The sequence below is a fragment of the Melanostigma gelatinosum genome (genome assembly GCF_949748355.1).
Source record: "Melanostigma gelatinosum genome assembly, chromosome: 14".
NCBI classification, from domain to species: Eukaryota; Metazoa; Chordata; class Actinopteri; order Perciformes; family Zoarcidae; genus Melanostigma; species Melanostigma gelatinosum.
In genome coordinates this window covers 16,371,892-16,388,016 of record NC_136647.1, presented here as the reverse complement: position 1 = coordinate 16,388,016, position 16,125 = coordinate 16,371,892, and the positions used below count along the sequence as shown (strand labels likewise).

The 16,125-nt window shown below is 40.3% G+C and overlaps 1 protein-coding gene across 9 annotated transcripts in view; it reads right to left on the bottom strand.

Annotated features, from left to right (window-relative positions):
- Positions 1-9,728: 9,728 nt before the first annotated feature.
- Positions 9,729-16,125, bottom strand: part of LOC306787691 (RNA-binding protein Musashi homolog 2) — a 218,196-nt gene continuing 211,799 nt past the window's right edge. For 7 of the 9 annotated variants that reach the window (XM_079282911.1, XM_079282910.1, XM_079282918.1 and 4 more), the window contains one exon: positions 9,729-15,387. Coding sequence is in view for 5 of the 9 variants with exons in the window: in XM_079282910.1 (XP_079139036.1) it covers positions 15,343-15,387 (45 nt within the window). In the remaining 4 variants the exon portion in view is untranslated. The remainder of the gene's footprint in view (positions 15,388-16,125) is intronic. The other 2 variants (XM_079282912.1, XM_079282913.1) reach the window with 1 other exon arrangement.

Below are 16,125 nucleotides of genomic sequence, written 5' to 3'. Positions count from 1 at the left end.
CTATTTAAATTTTATTCAACTTTATACCTCTCCATGACATTTCAGAGGCAATATTCTACTTTTTAACTCTTAATTACTAAGATTTTTCATAAAAAACATACAGTATGATCACCTTTCAAATTATGATGCAAAAGACCATTTCTCAATGCTAGTACGTTAGTTTAATTTGAAGTAATTAAGTGTAATGATGTGCCTTATCTTATTTCAAGTTACTGTCAATTCTTTAGAGTCAAAGTCTTATAAAGACAAAATGTCTTTATAAGACTTTTGAACTCGAGAAATAACTGACAGTATATAAAGTAAAGTACCACCTCCACTGACTACAACAGTGAAATGCTACTTGCACATTAATACATCAATAATATTGATGAAAACAACCCAGAAAACAAAAGTGGTGCATTTCTGGGCCTCGAGTTGCAGCTTTGGAGAGCTGCTGTCTCATCACTGAGCGGAGGTGCTGATTGTTGTACAATGCCGCCCCCTTGTGGATGAAGGATTAGTGCACATTGACTGAGTCACTGCAGAACCACACAGATGCTGCTTTGATCATCTTTTGATTTCACGAAGAGATGATGTATAACTTAACTCCGATTAAACCCGGTCTCACAAATGCTTATAAAAAGTTGGAAATATGTTTTTTTTTGTTTTTTTCAACAAGACCTTTCTGTAGTATTCATAAATAAATTGCAGCACAAATCAATATATTAAGTTTTAAACTTGATTTTGACCAGTAACGTAGATATTTCTCAATAAATGAATATGAATATCATATAAATGCCATACAATGGTTTGTTTATCCGATCTCTAGACTTTATTAAGCACTGTCTTCTCTCTGAAGATCACTGAAGCACTGGAACTCATTTTAGTCGCCCTGTATGAAATGGACAGCATATACATGCTTCAGAATTGCTTTGTTTGTTTTTTTGCTGACAGTTGTTTGATTGCAGTGACACTGAGCTGTAGGCACAGCAGGTGGCGTATTTTCACCACAAACACACACACAGGTACAGTACACACACGTTTCCCTCTCTTTTCATGGAATTGAACCGGTGTTTACCGCCACCTCCTTCAATTTTACCTTGATTCCTCTGTATTTCACGGGGGCCACATGGGGTTTGATAGTTGGTGCACCGGTGCGCAGAGAGATTGTCCGATGTGCTGGAAGGTCACTAAAAGGTTTAATCTCTGCCGAGGTGTTTCTGAGGTGCTTCTCACTCCAGGACTTCCTGTAAAAAGCATGAGCACAGGGTGAGCCTTATGGAAAAGAAAGAGGTGTCAAGCAGAACATGTCCTTCCAGAAGTCAAATGGACAACAGCTAATCAGGCCAGGACCTCTACTCCATCACCAATATCCAAAACCGATACGTAATCTCCTCATTCCACTATTTCATCTATTTAGTATACTGACTGATTTACTTCAATGCGACGATGAACCTCGAAACGTTGTTTTTTATTCTCAATTCAGAACAACTTATGTCTATGTAGCAGTATTCACATCATTTACCTTCTTGTATACATTTGAATACAAGCCTTTACTTGTAGTATTTTCGCAGTGCGGTATTGGTTTACTATGATTAGCAACAATATGTAAAGTATCCAATGTAAAAAATACAATTTTACCACATTGAGCATGGAACCATTGGAGAAGTTCAGAGGGGAAATTACGGCTAACGAACAAACAAACACTGCTTATACAGAAAAGGTTGTTTTACACGGGTCCAAACCTAAACATTGCATTGTGTTTAATAAGCTTTTTTATATTAACTCTTAATCTGAACCTTAAACAGTAACAATGACTGTAGAAGTATAAAGTAGCACCAAGTGGAAATACTTCAGTAAAATACCTCAAAATTGCACCTAATGTTTTCATCATGGAGAAAAGTGAAGCAACTCCGAAAACAAAAAAACACCCAAGCAACTATTCAAACACGAGGCTTAAATAATGAAGGAAACATTTTCTATGTAAAAGTAATTATGTGAGAACTAAAGTTTAGTATAAGAGTGTAAATCAAGTGTTAACATGAAATACATTCAAACAGATACTTATTGTAAAGCCACAGGATGAAGGGTTCCATGTGCATTCTGCATGAACGGGGCGGCGTTGCTCAACAACACGTGGTCCTATTCCTCTATTGCTCTTGGCTTGTAAGTCACAACTGAGAAAGCATGATATATGCCACACAGGTCAATAACTATCGCATAGAACAGTCTTTCTGTTTAAAGCCCTCACACATTGTGATGGGTCCCTAATGGCTTTCCATTCTCGACAAGGACAGGAATCGGGGGCAGTGTATCAAGCGAGTGCATCTCCTGCTTTCAGGGATGAATATATCAGCTCGGACCAGTCCCTGACATTTAGTGATCTGTGATCACCATAAACCTTACATCATCAAATGTCAGACTCAAGTACTTGCCAGAGTTTGCAACTGATCTGATGAACGTCATGGTTGAAAGAGTAAATACTGCGGGCCCTGTCCCCAATGTTCACCCCGAGCCTTAAAACACTGAACCCTCACACTTTCATTTACATTTACTGTGTGCAGGAAGGCACCAGGGCTCAAAACGCTTCACTGGGACAGCTGCCCCCTTATATTTTAATTAGGTATAGGGGGAGCTACATAGACACATATAGAATATGATTTTTTGGAATAAAGCAAACAGATTTTCTGGGCTTAGGCAGGGTGATGTTTGTATCATAAGATCACTTCCCCGCGGGGAGTTTCATGTGCAACTAAGCGTGTCCCTCTGGCCCGACCTCTGCGCTGATTGCAGAGGATGATACAAACTAAGGTGTCACCTTCAGTATAAATACATTCTCCAGGTAGCAAATGAGCTACTGGGGGGGGGGGGCTTTGTGAACCTACAGGGGCTACAGGGCTCTGTACGCCAAGACCACCAGACACAGGAACAGCTTCTTTCCACTGGCCATCGCTCTCATGAACAATAAATAGGTTATACTACACTATTACCACCACTTACAACTCATGCCATTGTCTGTAGGTTGATGTTCACATGTATATATATATACACACTTTTTATATTTATACTTGTATTGTAGCTAAATGTTTATACCTACATCTGTTCTACTTTTTTTGCTGCCCTTTTTGATTCTTTATACATATATTTTTCTTGTTTATTGTAAATTTGTGTTTGTACATTGTGTTTGTACATTGAGAGCGGAGTGGAAACCGGAGACAAATTCCATGTATGCGTAAGCACACATGGCCAATAAAGCTGATTCTTTTTCTGATTCTATTTTGAACAAGACAAAGAGTCTACAGCCTTGCTAGCAGCTCTGAGAGGCTATTTTCTATAGGCATAGTGCTGCTTTATGCTAAATGCTAATGCTAGCAGGGAAACATTCTCACAGGGGCAATGCTAACAAGCTTCATCTTAGTGTAGCCTGTTAGCATGCTAACAAGCTTCATCTTAGTGTAGCCTGTTAGCATGCTAACACGCTTCATCTTAGTGTCGCCTGTTAGCATGCTAACAAGCTTCATCTTAGTGTCGCCTGTTAGCATGCTAACAAGCTTCATCTTAGTGTAGCCTGTTAGCATGCTAACACGCTTCATCGTAGTGTCGCCTGTTAGCATGCTAACAAGCTTCATCTTAGTGTAGCCTGTTAGCATGCTAACACGCTTCATCTTAGTGTCGCCTGTTAGCATGCTAACAAGCTTCATCTTAGTGTAGCCTGTTAGCATGCTAACATCCGCTAATCAGCAAAAGGACACTAAGGTTAAGTCATTAGACTTGATCTATATATTCAGCGTTATCCATTCAGTGATTTTGACACATTTCATAGAGCTAGAAAATGTTTTTTTAAACAATTGTTTCTCTTTTAGATACCTTGATGATTTGCTGAGCCTGATTATAATCAGCATTCACACCGATTCTGTTCAGTCCTTGTTATTGTGACGATTGTTTTGAAGACATTTTAAAGATAAATGTGATAATGTCTTAGACTAAATATGTTGCAGGTGAATTTCTAAACTCCAGTGTAGGAATAAAACACCCCAACATGATGACACACTGGTGGCTTTGGACAAACCACAAACCCTCTAAGGTGAGCAGTGTTCTGAAAGGCTTGATGCATGTGCCCTTATACACACGCGCTCATTGAAATCCTCTGATTATGCACCGGACTGTAATCATCCATCACCGAAGCTGTCTGAGTATTCCGGCTCAGTGTTCCCAGAAGCTGTCTGCCTGGTCACCAAACTCCACCTCTATGCATGTAATCCCACAGGGCCCATCATTCATTTCCTGTTTACTTGCACTCCTCTGTGGCCACTTCTCTTCACACTTGTTCATGCGAGAGAGGGGAAGATGGAGCGAGTCACAAAAGACTGGAAATCTATACACGCAGGCGGACTCTGTGACGCGGGTCTATAAGTATATAAAGTAGATCAAATAAGTGCACGATGACACGGTGTGCCCAGCGGTGCATCCCGGTGATCTCAACAGCAGGGGCCAGCGGTGACACCTGAAGACTGTAAGGCAGGGTGCAGCCGGCCCGCTGATGATTTCTTTTGGGTCATCAGTAATATTCTCTCAGTAAACTGCTGCGTATTGTTTGCTGCTAGGCGGAATGAAGCTTTGTGTGATGGTGGGCTGCTGTGGGGGAGGGGGAGGGGGAGGGGGAGGAGGTGTGGGCAGTATGTGTGATATGGGCCATTGACTGCTTTTCCATAGCTCAGGAACAATAATGAGATTTTTTTTTTTTTTCAGAATATCAGTGCCGCCATTCAGCACACTGATTGTGTTTATGAAATTGTGCATACATCTCACAATGCTGGAGCAGGGCAAGGGAAAGCTATTTTCAAAACATTAGCAAATTGTTTTCTGTTATTGTGCAGAGATTGATAAGAGTATGTGTTGTCTAAACAGAGACACACACACACACACACAGTTGACGGCTGCTGTGTTTACTTCATGCACCTGTATGTATCGTGCATGTGATGCATTGCTGAGCTGCTTTTCACATTCTCCTGATGAGATATAACAATGAGCTTGAGCTTAACCTTGCTTTTGAAATCTCGTAATATCTCACCAGCAGATATTGTGTAAAATGACTTAATATTTCATACAAACCCCCTTTCACCGGATATAACAACCCCTGTGTGTGTAGGTGTTAACCGATGGAAACACTGTTGTCCCGCTGTGGTAGGTTACAGCTCTCAGTGTTTGCACTGACTTTCACAACTGGATTACGCGGCGCTTTGACGAGGCTCTTACCTGACAGCAGAGGTGTCAAACGAAATGTTCAATATTCTTTTGAAACCATTTCCTCAACTTGGTTTCTGAATTCATCACAAATCCAGAGAACGCAGAAAGCTGTTGAACTCATCTTCTCAAACAACACTGCAAATAATACTGTATTTATTTGGGGGGGGGGGGGGGGGGTATTAATGAACTGCAGTGGGGATCTGTGCCATTCAGATAAGGAAGTAAGCGTGTTTGTGGATGTTGTATTACTATTTTGACGTGTTATGCCAGAATGTGTTAGTGACACATACTCTTATCTTTTTAACACATTATCTTTTCAACTACAACAACATTAGAGTCAGCACGCCTCTTGACCTGTTGGCAATAAACAGAGTATTTCCACCTACACACTCATCTCTCATTAACGTAATTGCTGTCATGCTAGTTTACAGGGAGAACTAGAACTAGAAAAGTCACTGTGCTTTAAGGTTCATCTTTGTTTTTTCAAAGTGAGCTTTATAAGGAATTTGCAGCACCCAGCCAAGTAGTCATTAATCCATCGGTAATGATCCCATCAACACCATCACAGCCCCCCCCCCCCCCCCTTGGCAATCACTTTGTATTTTTCCTCTGTCCTCCAGTGATAATTGACACTCTTACCTGCTCCTACAGTCTGCTGCTCACTAGTTTTCTCTGAGGCGGCTATTGATTCTGGAGCATCGGATCCATGAAGACAATGATGATGAACAATGAACAGACAGCTGCATCCTCTGTGATGTGGGCCAAAAAACCGATGGCCTTTGTAAGCAGCATGTGAAGCCTCATCTGGTGGATAATATGAGAGGAAAGAGGGACACAATTTGTGAATTTTCTGAGTCAGTTAGCTCGAGCTCTCCTCTGCTTCCTCTGCTGGCGACAAGTCTCAACGTTGAGGCCACGATATGACTTTGATTCTACAACAGACTGCAAGTGTGTCTCTCTTAAGGAAGCGAGTCGCCGGTGTGCATCCGACTGCACTGGATTTGAAATCCCATTACCATGATAAGCATTATAATAAACGTGTGAAACATTATGATCAATACTTGTCTTCGTCAAACATTCACCACATGGAATCTTAAAACCTCACATTAAATCACATTCAGCATCATTTATATTGAGAGAATAATGAGACACGTCAAAGTCATGTGATTACAGTTATCTCATCCCTTGGAGTTTTTATTCAGCAATTCTAAAATATGTAGATACTGGTCATTTAAATCTCATTTTAATTGAGAAACGTCATCAACAGCAAATTCGGTTGAACTACAAGATATCAACAGGCTACAATATGATCTAAATGTCATGTTTTTAAGCTTTCCGTGATATAATACGCAGGTTTAGTTCTATCTATTGGATGGCGTTAGCATGTTAAGGGTTATCTTAATGTGTTAGTCAGATTGATAGACTGCTCTTCGATAAGGAAAAGGTTATATGAGCTCAAGGACAATTTCTGTGAGGATTGGGACCCAATAAAACCCGTTCCTCTGAGAAACTCAATGGTCTCGCACAGCACGCTGCCGGTCGTCTCTTATCTCCACACTCTCAAAAACAAATCCAGCGACCAGTTCCACACGCGGAGCTGTCCGCGTCCTTCTGCCGCAGACTATTTGCCATTCCCGGGAAGGTCATTTGGTTAATGCACATTTGGGTTTTCATGGACTCTTAACTAGTTTTTAATCAGCAATTATTAGTGAATTGGAAGGCTGTGCAGGCGCATGACTCTCTGCTGGCGGGAGAGTGCCCATCAATGTCACGTCAATTTCCATGCCAAAGGCTACATTAGGCCTGGAGTCTGCGAGGAAACAGCCACCTGAGTGCCTCATCTCCCCGTCCACAGCAGTCTTCCCATCAACGATTGACTCTATTACACAGCTCTGTCAAAAAAATGTTCCGCTTCAAAAGAGGAGCAAACCATTACATGGCTGTGCTGGGAGATAATTTAGCGATGCACATAAAATTAAGTGCATAACCATTGAACATTGCTCATTATTGCACTTGGGTTCCTACAATACCAGGCCTCTGCAAGGATGCTGGATGCTTCCCAACCTTTTCCTTCATTTCCAAGGTATAAACACAGCTTGATTATTTAGGCTGATGTATTATATAAATACCTGTCATTTCCATCTATAGCTAACCTCACCGTAATTGGCAATTAAACATGCCGGCATCTCAGACTAGCTCTTAATTACTGTTAATAAATGCTGAGGGGCCCTGGGGTGTCCTCTCAGGCTGGAGCATTGGGGGTTGTGAGTCTCCTGCAGCAGGACATCACCACATGAATATGCATGACAGGCATATTCTTCAGCTCTCTCCTCGGCTTTTCGGCAGGCTGACGCACACGGAGGTTGGCAGCAGACCGCCTCTTGAACTCTTCTCCATTACTCCTCCACGGCGGCCCGAGCGTCGTTATACACATGCAACCTCCTCGCAGTGGCATTCCTGCACACTGAGCCTTGGTTGTGTTTGCCACGGAGCTGTCACATTCAGCCTGTTAGCACCCCGGCCCGTGGGGAATTTACACACAGCCTCTGGTATGAGGTGAGGCCATCAAATGAGCTGGTGACATGCTGCAAAACATATCTGGCAAAGTTTGCGCGTATGTGTGTCTCTGTGTGACGGGTGGAAATTTGGGGGAACACCCTGAATTGTTCATTGTGGGGCTTGAAAATGAATGCCACGTGAATGTAACACATTTGGAAGTAAAAATAGAGTACCGGTAAGTTGTATGAAAGGAATAGGTCACTTTATTTAGGCAACTGTGCATTTGTGAGTTTGTGATAGATAGAGATCATATGTCGGTGATTATATTGTTTTCATAGTGTCGGCCCTGCTGCTCAAATATTACTAATGACATTTTAACTTTAAAGCCAACCTTGATTCCACAGATTATGAACAGCTTCATTTTCTCTGCTGCGAGCTGACATTTAGCTCCCGCAATGACTGCTGCTTGTCTCGCAGTGTTCCACCTAAGACACGGATCCCTCTTTCTTTAAGGGCTGGCGAGTGTCGAGCTCTCTGATCGCAATGGCACTTTTAATTAGCACTTAATTAAAGACAGGTGGACTGCAAAGGTCAACCGGTTAGGCTTGCAAGTTAAAAACACAGACGAGCGCGAGCATCAACTCTTTGATGAATTTGTCTGCTAATTACACTGACCAGGAATCTGGAGCAACTCCTTCCAGATCTGCTGGAGGTCAATGACAAAATACAGCTTATAATAAAGCCTCAGACATCTTTCAAGTGGGCCAACTCTTGTTTTACATCTCGTTTGGGATTTAACAAAACAAACACATAAAAAACAAAACAATATTTCTTCTAATTTTGTTCAAAGCAATTTCAAAATTTTGATTTAATCCAAAAATCTGGAAACACGGGATATGTATAACAGTTGTCTGACTGTTCATATGTTTCTACACGTGCTGTAGTTCATCCGTTTGTGTGTTTGCATGTCATGTCTACACATACCTTATGACCGGGCTCCACACATGGTCTGTCAGAGACAGCATAAAAATCAAAAGCAGCTTCTGTAAAAATGAAACAACAGTCCAGGTTGTCAGCGGGATTATCATTCTACTCATTACACAAACACAATGACTGCAGCGTGATCTAAACTTCTCCTTTCTCGGCTCTGAAAAGCAAGAGCCGGGGACAGTATTGATCTGAAGTCAGAGTTATCGATCACCTTGTCTGAATGAGTGATGAAGCTGTCGGGACTGTTGGTCTCACCTGACAAGCACCCATATTAAAAACCCTGATCCAAGAATTTCAATGCAGCAGTAACAGTATGTTCAACAATCATAGTCTATATCAAAATAAACATGGGACAAAAAAATCTGCTGGAGAATACTCATTACATCATTATCTTTATACCCGTCTGTGGCTGCCAGTATAAGAGACACAGTATATATTAGTTACATAAAGCAGGACTAATCGCATCAAAGACAACACTCATCACACAAACACTTAATACTTCATGTGTGCGTCGCCACTGTTGTGAGGCTCTAAAAGGAGCCCGCCACTCAGCAGCCTCGTTTGCACATCTACTCATCACAGCCGTTGAACACGCGGAGCCTTTAGCTAATATTGATGCTCTCCGTGTGATACTGCCGATGTCAAATAAAGCACCGGTGGATGCTGTGCTTATTTCTCCTAAAAAGCGCTGCTGCATCGTCCAAAGTGCTGGAAGAGACCACTGAGGGGCAGCAGAAGTACACGCCTGCACTGATTGGTTCACCCGCCCCACAGTGCTCAGACTCTATTCATCCTGCTGACTTGATGAGTGACCTGGAAGGATCCCGGAGCCGAGGTAGAATGAAACAAAACAAAATTGTCCTGTTTGTATTAAATACTCTCTGCTCCATAAGTATCCAGTTATGGGATGTCAGCAGATGCTATATACAGTAAAGTAAACGTTTGAATTGAAGGATCACCACCTAATTATATGTGACATTGAAATGAGAATAAAAATGCAACGAAACAGTGAAAACAAGTCATATAACAATTCAGTTTATTTTATTTATTTTCCAGACAGACACATCAATTTCTGGACCACAGTAGAGGATGGAAACCTTTCACAGACATTTTTTGTCAATATTATTATTTGAAAATACAAATATAAAATTAGACTTTCCACATTTGATATGTGAGAGACCCCCATCCATTATTATTATTGTCATTATTATCATTTTTTTTTTTTTGTATATTTTTACAACAGGGCTTAAGCAAGCCATATGATAACCTGAAAGATGCTTTCAGATGTCAGTCAAGTCTGTCTTGTCTCTCGCCATAAAAAGTCGGTTAACATAAAAAAAAGGGGGCAAGTGTTAGGAATGGGCAGACAGCAGGGAAGAGAGCTCTGTGCTCAGCCTGCAGAAACATGGGAGCACAGCAGAGCCTCACACTGCCGTCCATGCAGTCTGAAGAGCTTCCAGGCTCCCCTCTAGGCCATGCGGTCTGCTCCAAACTCGACAACACGCCGGGGGGTGAACTCTCGTGTTGGTGAACATAAGCTAATAATGAACCTGTGTGAAGAGTATTCTGTATACAGCTGAGGTCTCCAGTCTAACATTGTTCAAATGTGTGAAAATTGCAAATATATATTCATCGATACACATATACATTGCAATTGTGTGTATATATATTCAGTATATAATGAGCGTGGGGTGAGATGGCAATGGGTTTGGACTGAAGGGGGAACTCACCCTGAAACACGACAGTACAGCTGGGACTTGTGTTATTTCTGTCACCTTGAAGGGTTCAGTCGAAATTTTGTGAACACGAACGGATCGTTATGTCCTGAAACAAGAGAGCCGGCACTAGAAACGAGTGACTCGGTGGACTGGGAGACTAACTTTGTGTCCACTGTGACAGGATATTATCCAGTATCTCTCAGAGATAAGGGCACATTGTCCGGTTTTAAAACCATTAGCACCACTACCAGTAAGCCGGCTTTTGGGTATAAATGGTCAAGAACGTTCAATGAGCCTTCAAAGTCTGTTCAGTTAATTGGAAACAGAGCAGAGCCTGAAACAGTCCTCGTCTGATGTCCCCCGCTTTAGGGAGACAGCAGTTCTTATCCATGAAACAGATTCAAGAGGACAGAAACCTCACAAGTGTGCTTTCAGGGCGGGCTCCTCCCACAGCGGATGGGATAAATCGTTTGGCCATTGCCTAGCACTTGCCTCAAGATTCAAGTTTAAATGGATACGGTAGTACAACTACAAATGCCAACACCTTCCAGGTTGACTTTTTTCTTTTTTGATTATATATATATATATATATATGTATTTTTTATCTTAAATCAAGACCCCTCCCCTTTTCCCAAAATGGATACGGTAGCCTACTAAGATGTGTAACATTCATCAGCTGTAAACTGCTGTCAGTTTGAGATAAAATAAAAATTACAGCCACAGAGCCATGCTACCTTAAAGTCCAAGCTACAGGATCACAAAACAATGGAAGAGTCTATTTTCTATATTGTGAGAGGGAGAACGAGCCGCTTTGCTCAGAAAGGGTTCATTGTGGTCTGAGCCACCGGGCGCTGCACCAGTGAGGAAAGCTAAATGTTGTGTTTCATACATTTGTTTTTCAGAGGAATCGACTACATGTAGCTCCTAACGAGCTTCTAATAGTTTGTAGGTGGTTTGAGTTATAGTTTATTCTTTGATGAAATAGGAACAATGCTGCAGATAAAACGGAGGAACACTTTCTCTTACCCTGTCGTTCACTTTGCTATTACACACAAGATCTTTGACACTACAATGTGCAAATGAGGTGAACATAAGCAATAATACTTGAAACTTGTTATTTCTTTGAATATGCGATCAACTACTTTTGTCATTTTACAATAAAGTTGAATATTATTTGACATTGTGGACGTTGTCTCTTGGGATCATTTCTCTTTGCCTAAACGACGCACTGTCCCCGTATACTTGCTGGTTCATTGGAATAATTTGTCCTTTAGCATCACTAGCAAAGCTGCCATTACTGTGCTTATTGTATGTAATTTGACAGTCTAACGAATAGACACTGATGTTATTTATTAATGAAACAGGATTCAATTTTAAGACCCCATGAGGTGAAATAATGAAATAACTGTGATAAACCTGAATTATGTTTCATTGAAATTATACTCAAAGAATAGCTGGCAGTGTGCACACAGCTTGAGGCTTTATAATAGCTTTGTTTTTGCTGGAAACAGCTGTTTGTGGGAATCTAGCAGGTTTGAATTATGGACATCCTCCGACATGGTATTTTTTTTTAAAGAAGCTTAAACTGAGCATTTAAACTCGAGTCTAAATATAATCTTCTCTGCTTGTCAGCAATGAATCACAGCTTTACGGTGCTGGTCCAATGTCAGGACATGAATTCCCTGATTCACAGCCCGTCCTTCAGCAGCTGCTGGTATTGCTTTGGAGACAGAAGTCTACTGTTTAATGGAGTCTTTAGCAGTGACGCCTCTATAACGCCAACACGTGTGAAGAACATTGATTGCCGATTAAAACAAGAGCTAGTTCCCAGAATCTAAGCTTGAGATGGTTGAGACTTATTAATGGAAGTTGTGACAGAAATAAGAGTTTAAAAACAGTATCGTCTTAAAACTATCCGGGATGTTTCCAAATTGTACAAATATTGAAAGATATAATATTTAAACAGAACTATGACTGGTGTTATGACTAGTGTGATAATCATTTGGTATGTTTCTTTAAAAAATATGAAATACTTTTTACATAAAATCTTTGTCCGTGATTATAACTTGTGTCCCTCTTAGAAAGTAACCAAAAAATAACTGTTTTGCATATCTAGCGTTAGCATTTAAGGTAGTATGGCGCACCCCTTTTTAAACATTCAAGGGTGGGGATCCAAAGAATGCCTTCTGAACAATTCCATCTTACGGCAACCGTTTTCTCTATTGTTCATCCGTGAGAGCTTTGGTTAGCTGAAACCATGTGAGAGTGGCAAAACCGAAACCAAAAATAAAAACGTACACGGAATAAATTACAATGAACCTCTATCAAAATCTCAGAATAACATGATCATTTAGAGAAAGGTCTATCTTGACTGGTCCTAAATCCACTATTCACTACAAGTATTATATTAATGAGTCCTATAGAACATCTACTTTGTAATTACAGGAGATAGAAAAAGAGCGCGAGAGGGGAGAGAGGGATAAATATGAGAGAAAAGGAGAGGTAGAGCAAGGGAGAACAACAAAGACCACTACACTGGTATCAACGACAGCACTCCGTTTACAGGTTAACTGTGAGTTCTTTACGCACGAATGAAATACATGAATGATCAACAAAAGAAGTACGATCTCTGAGGATGGGGAATGGAAAGAGAGAAAGCAATGGATGCACAGTACATTTTAATAGTATATTACAATTATTAATATATAAACCACAAAGTATCAATAAAACTCTGATTAAACTTGAAATCAGCAAAGAAGCATCTTTCTTTTTTTTCTTTTTTTTTATAGTTTTGTATTTCTTATTTTCTTTTACATTTTGAACATTACAAGGGTTGTTTTTTTTCTTTACTCTGTCGATTATTACTTGATCACACACCTCCGTATCGTTTACTTTAGAAGTATCCAGCATTATGTCTTTACCTGGTTGTTTTGAAATAAAAGAAATGAGACAAGAAGTGTGGTCAAATGAAAACAACGCGTGTACACCTGCCGCAGGTACAGGAGTTCAGAAAACACACCGTTCATTCCATTAATGAGTGTTAAAAACCGGACTGGAGCATGTTGTTATTCAATGTTTGTCATGAGTGAAAGCATTAACCACACACACACGCACTGTGTGGAACCTGGTGCAGTGACAGAGTGGATAATTCAGTGTCATCTTTTAACCCTGTATAAATATTTCAATGCGACATGGGTCGAACATATAAAGAGATCCAAGTGTGCACCGCAACGTATCAGTTACTACTTCCCAAGCTGTTAACTCGCCTCAACACTCTCAAGTGTTTGTCTCGTCGAGAATACGTTAACCCCAAAAATCCTTCATACTGTCCCACAGCACAGGGGCCCCTTTTATTTTTTTAGAAAGCCGACATATACATGTGCAAATAGGAAACTGGCCTGTACTTTACTACTCACAGTGCAATGATTACTCGCTTTATTACCCTTCAGTGTTTTCCTTTATTTTTGCCACTAGAATAAATTAAAAACCTGCCGATGACTCCGCAATCGAACTCGCAAAGGCTGAGGTATGGTATCAAAATGTTTACTTTCCTAATTCATTCATAAAAGAACTGATTCAGAGAACAACGCGTTACATAAAAGGCTCCGGCACAGAGCCCAGATCTTGTGTTCCAAAAAAACAAATTGGGAACAAAGCAGGATGAAACAAACATTAACATACACCTAAGTTCCTCTCAAGAGTATAAAAGTGTCAGGTCGCACAGAGCACTGTCTAATGCCTGGTTCAAGTTATAATCTTCACATGTAAGTACAGTGTGCTTTGGATTAAATCATCTTTTCTCTTCTCTCTCTCTCCATCTCTTTGAAATGATTCTGATATCTTAACAGTTAAACAATAGATACCAATCAGGCGCTTCTTTTTTTTTTTTTTAATTTCTTAAAACTGTGTTGACTTAACTCACCGTTTGTAAATTTGCTGGTATGACACTTGTAAAATTATTCGGCTTCACGGTATTTACAGAGAACGCGTGTTCCGTTCGTCTCTGGGGTCGTTTGTACCGTCTTCCAGCAGAAAGGAAAGTATAACAACAACTGTTATAACAACAACTTTTTCTTCTATTCACACGCTATAACATGTTCTTTTGACACACCATCACAAAAATATGCTATTCTCTCACTGAGTCGGTTATATGCAGTGACTGGAATAATATGTACAGCTACATTTCTTTTTCTCAAGTTTGAATTCACAATGTAGTTATATGAAATTTGTTATAGCATATATATATATATATTTCTAAACAACAAAAACAACACTTATAAAAAAGGACCATGAAAATATTGGAGTCCTCTTTGTATTGCCCAAAAATTATGTAATTATGGTTAACAATGAGACATCACAAGAAATAAAACAGCTACTAAGATTTATTACTTAGATACCCTCTTTAAAGTTTCCTTAAAATGTAATTTTTTTTCCTTCCGATTCTCTCCACACTGAGCTTCTTTTTTAATTTTTTTTGTGTTGCAGAAAGACTGAATGGAGCATCCAATCATTTCTCTGTTACACTACAAAGATGAAGACATGACTTGCAGATATTCTTGGCTGTGACCCCTCCGAACTTCAAACAAAATCCATATTCCACAAATATACTATAAGATCAAATAAAATGACACAGAAAATGAAGGTTGAAACTAAAATGACTCCCTAGAAACGAATCAAAACCAAAGCTAACATAGGAAGGAAACTGGTGAGTGAAAACGACGTGAAACATCATACCAAACCAGGTCGTAAAGTTATAGGAGGTTTGGATTATAGTACAGCAGTTGTTATTTTTCTGAGATGACTAACGTTTTTCTTTTCTTCTTCCTATGGTTCCGACTTCCGTCCCTTTTTTGCCTCGGTGACGCTGTAGTGCTTGAAGTTGGATAGCATCACCTGCACACAAAGCCAATTAGAAACTCCGTCCCGTCTTTCCTGGGCCACCAGATATACTCTGCTGGGGGATGAAGAAAGAAAACAAAAAGGATGGCAACAGCATTAAAAAAACAAACACATTCATTTCATTCACATACACCCTGACCACAGATACTGTGCTCTGAATGTGACGACAACATCAAATATTTTGGACACATTCTGAGGCATCGACAGCATGAAACAAAATGTGACGGCAAATTATCGTAAATAGCGGCGGGTTAAAACTTGCTGCAGGAGTTACATAATTACAGACTATACTTCTTTGGTTACACCGCTTGTTAACTTAGCAATCAGGCTCACGCGCGTGCCGCTACTGCCGAGTCTTCAAATAGCGGTAATGCTTAGCTGGGTTGATTGCTTAAAAAGGGGAATTAACCCATTAAAAACACGTCATTTAAACACGTGTGCACAAATGAGTTCAACACACACACACACACACACCACACGTCCTGCTGGAAGCGGACAAAAAGCTGGAGACATTTTGAGTGGGTTATATAGAGAGTGGTTCTACCATACATACAGGATTCACACGTTTTTCCATTGCCATGCAGTCGTACTCCAGCTTTCAATCTAGTTGTGATGTTAAGTGTTAGCAATAGAGATGATTTACAGTGGCAAAAATAAACATGATGAAACGGAAATATTCGGTTCCTCGTAGACATTAACTGCTTGTTTAATATGTAATGATTCAAGGCAATTGGCTTGTTGGTGAGAAGTTTTTGGGTTTTATTTCAGTCGTAGCGGTGAAGTAGTGTGATGC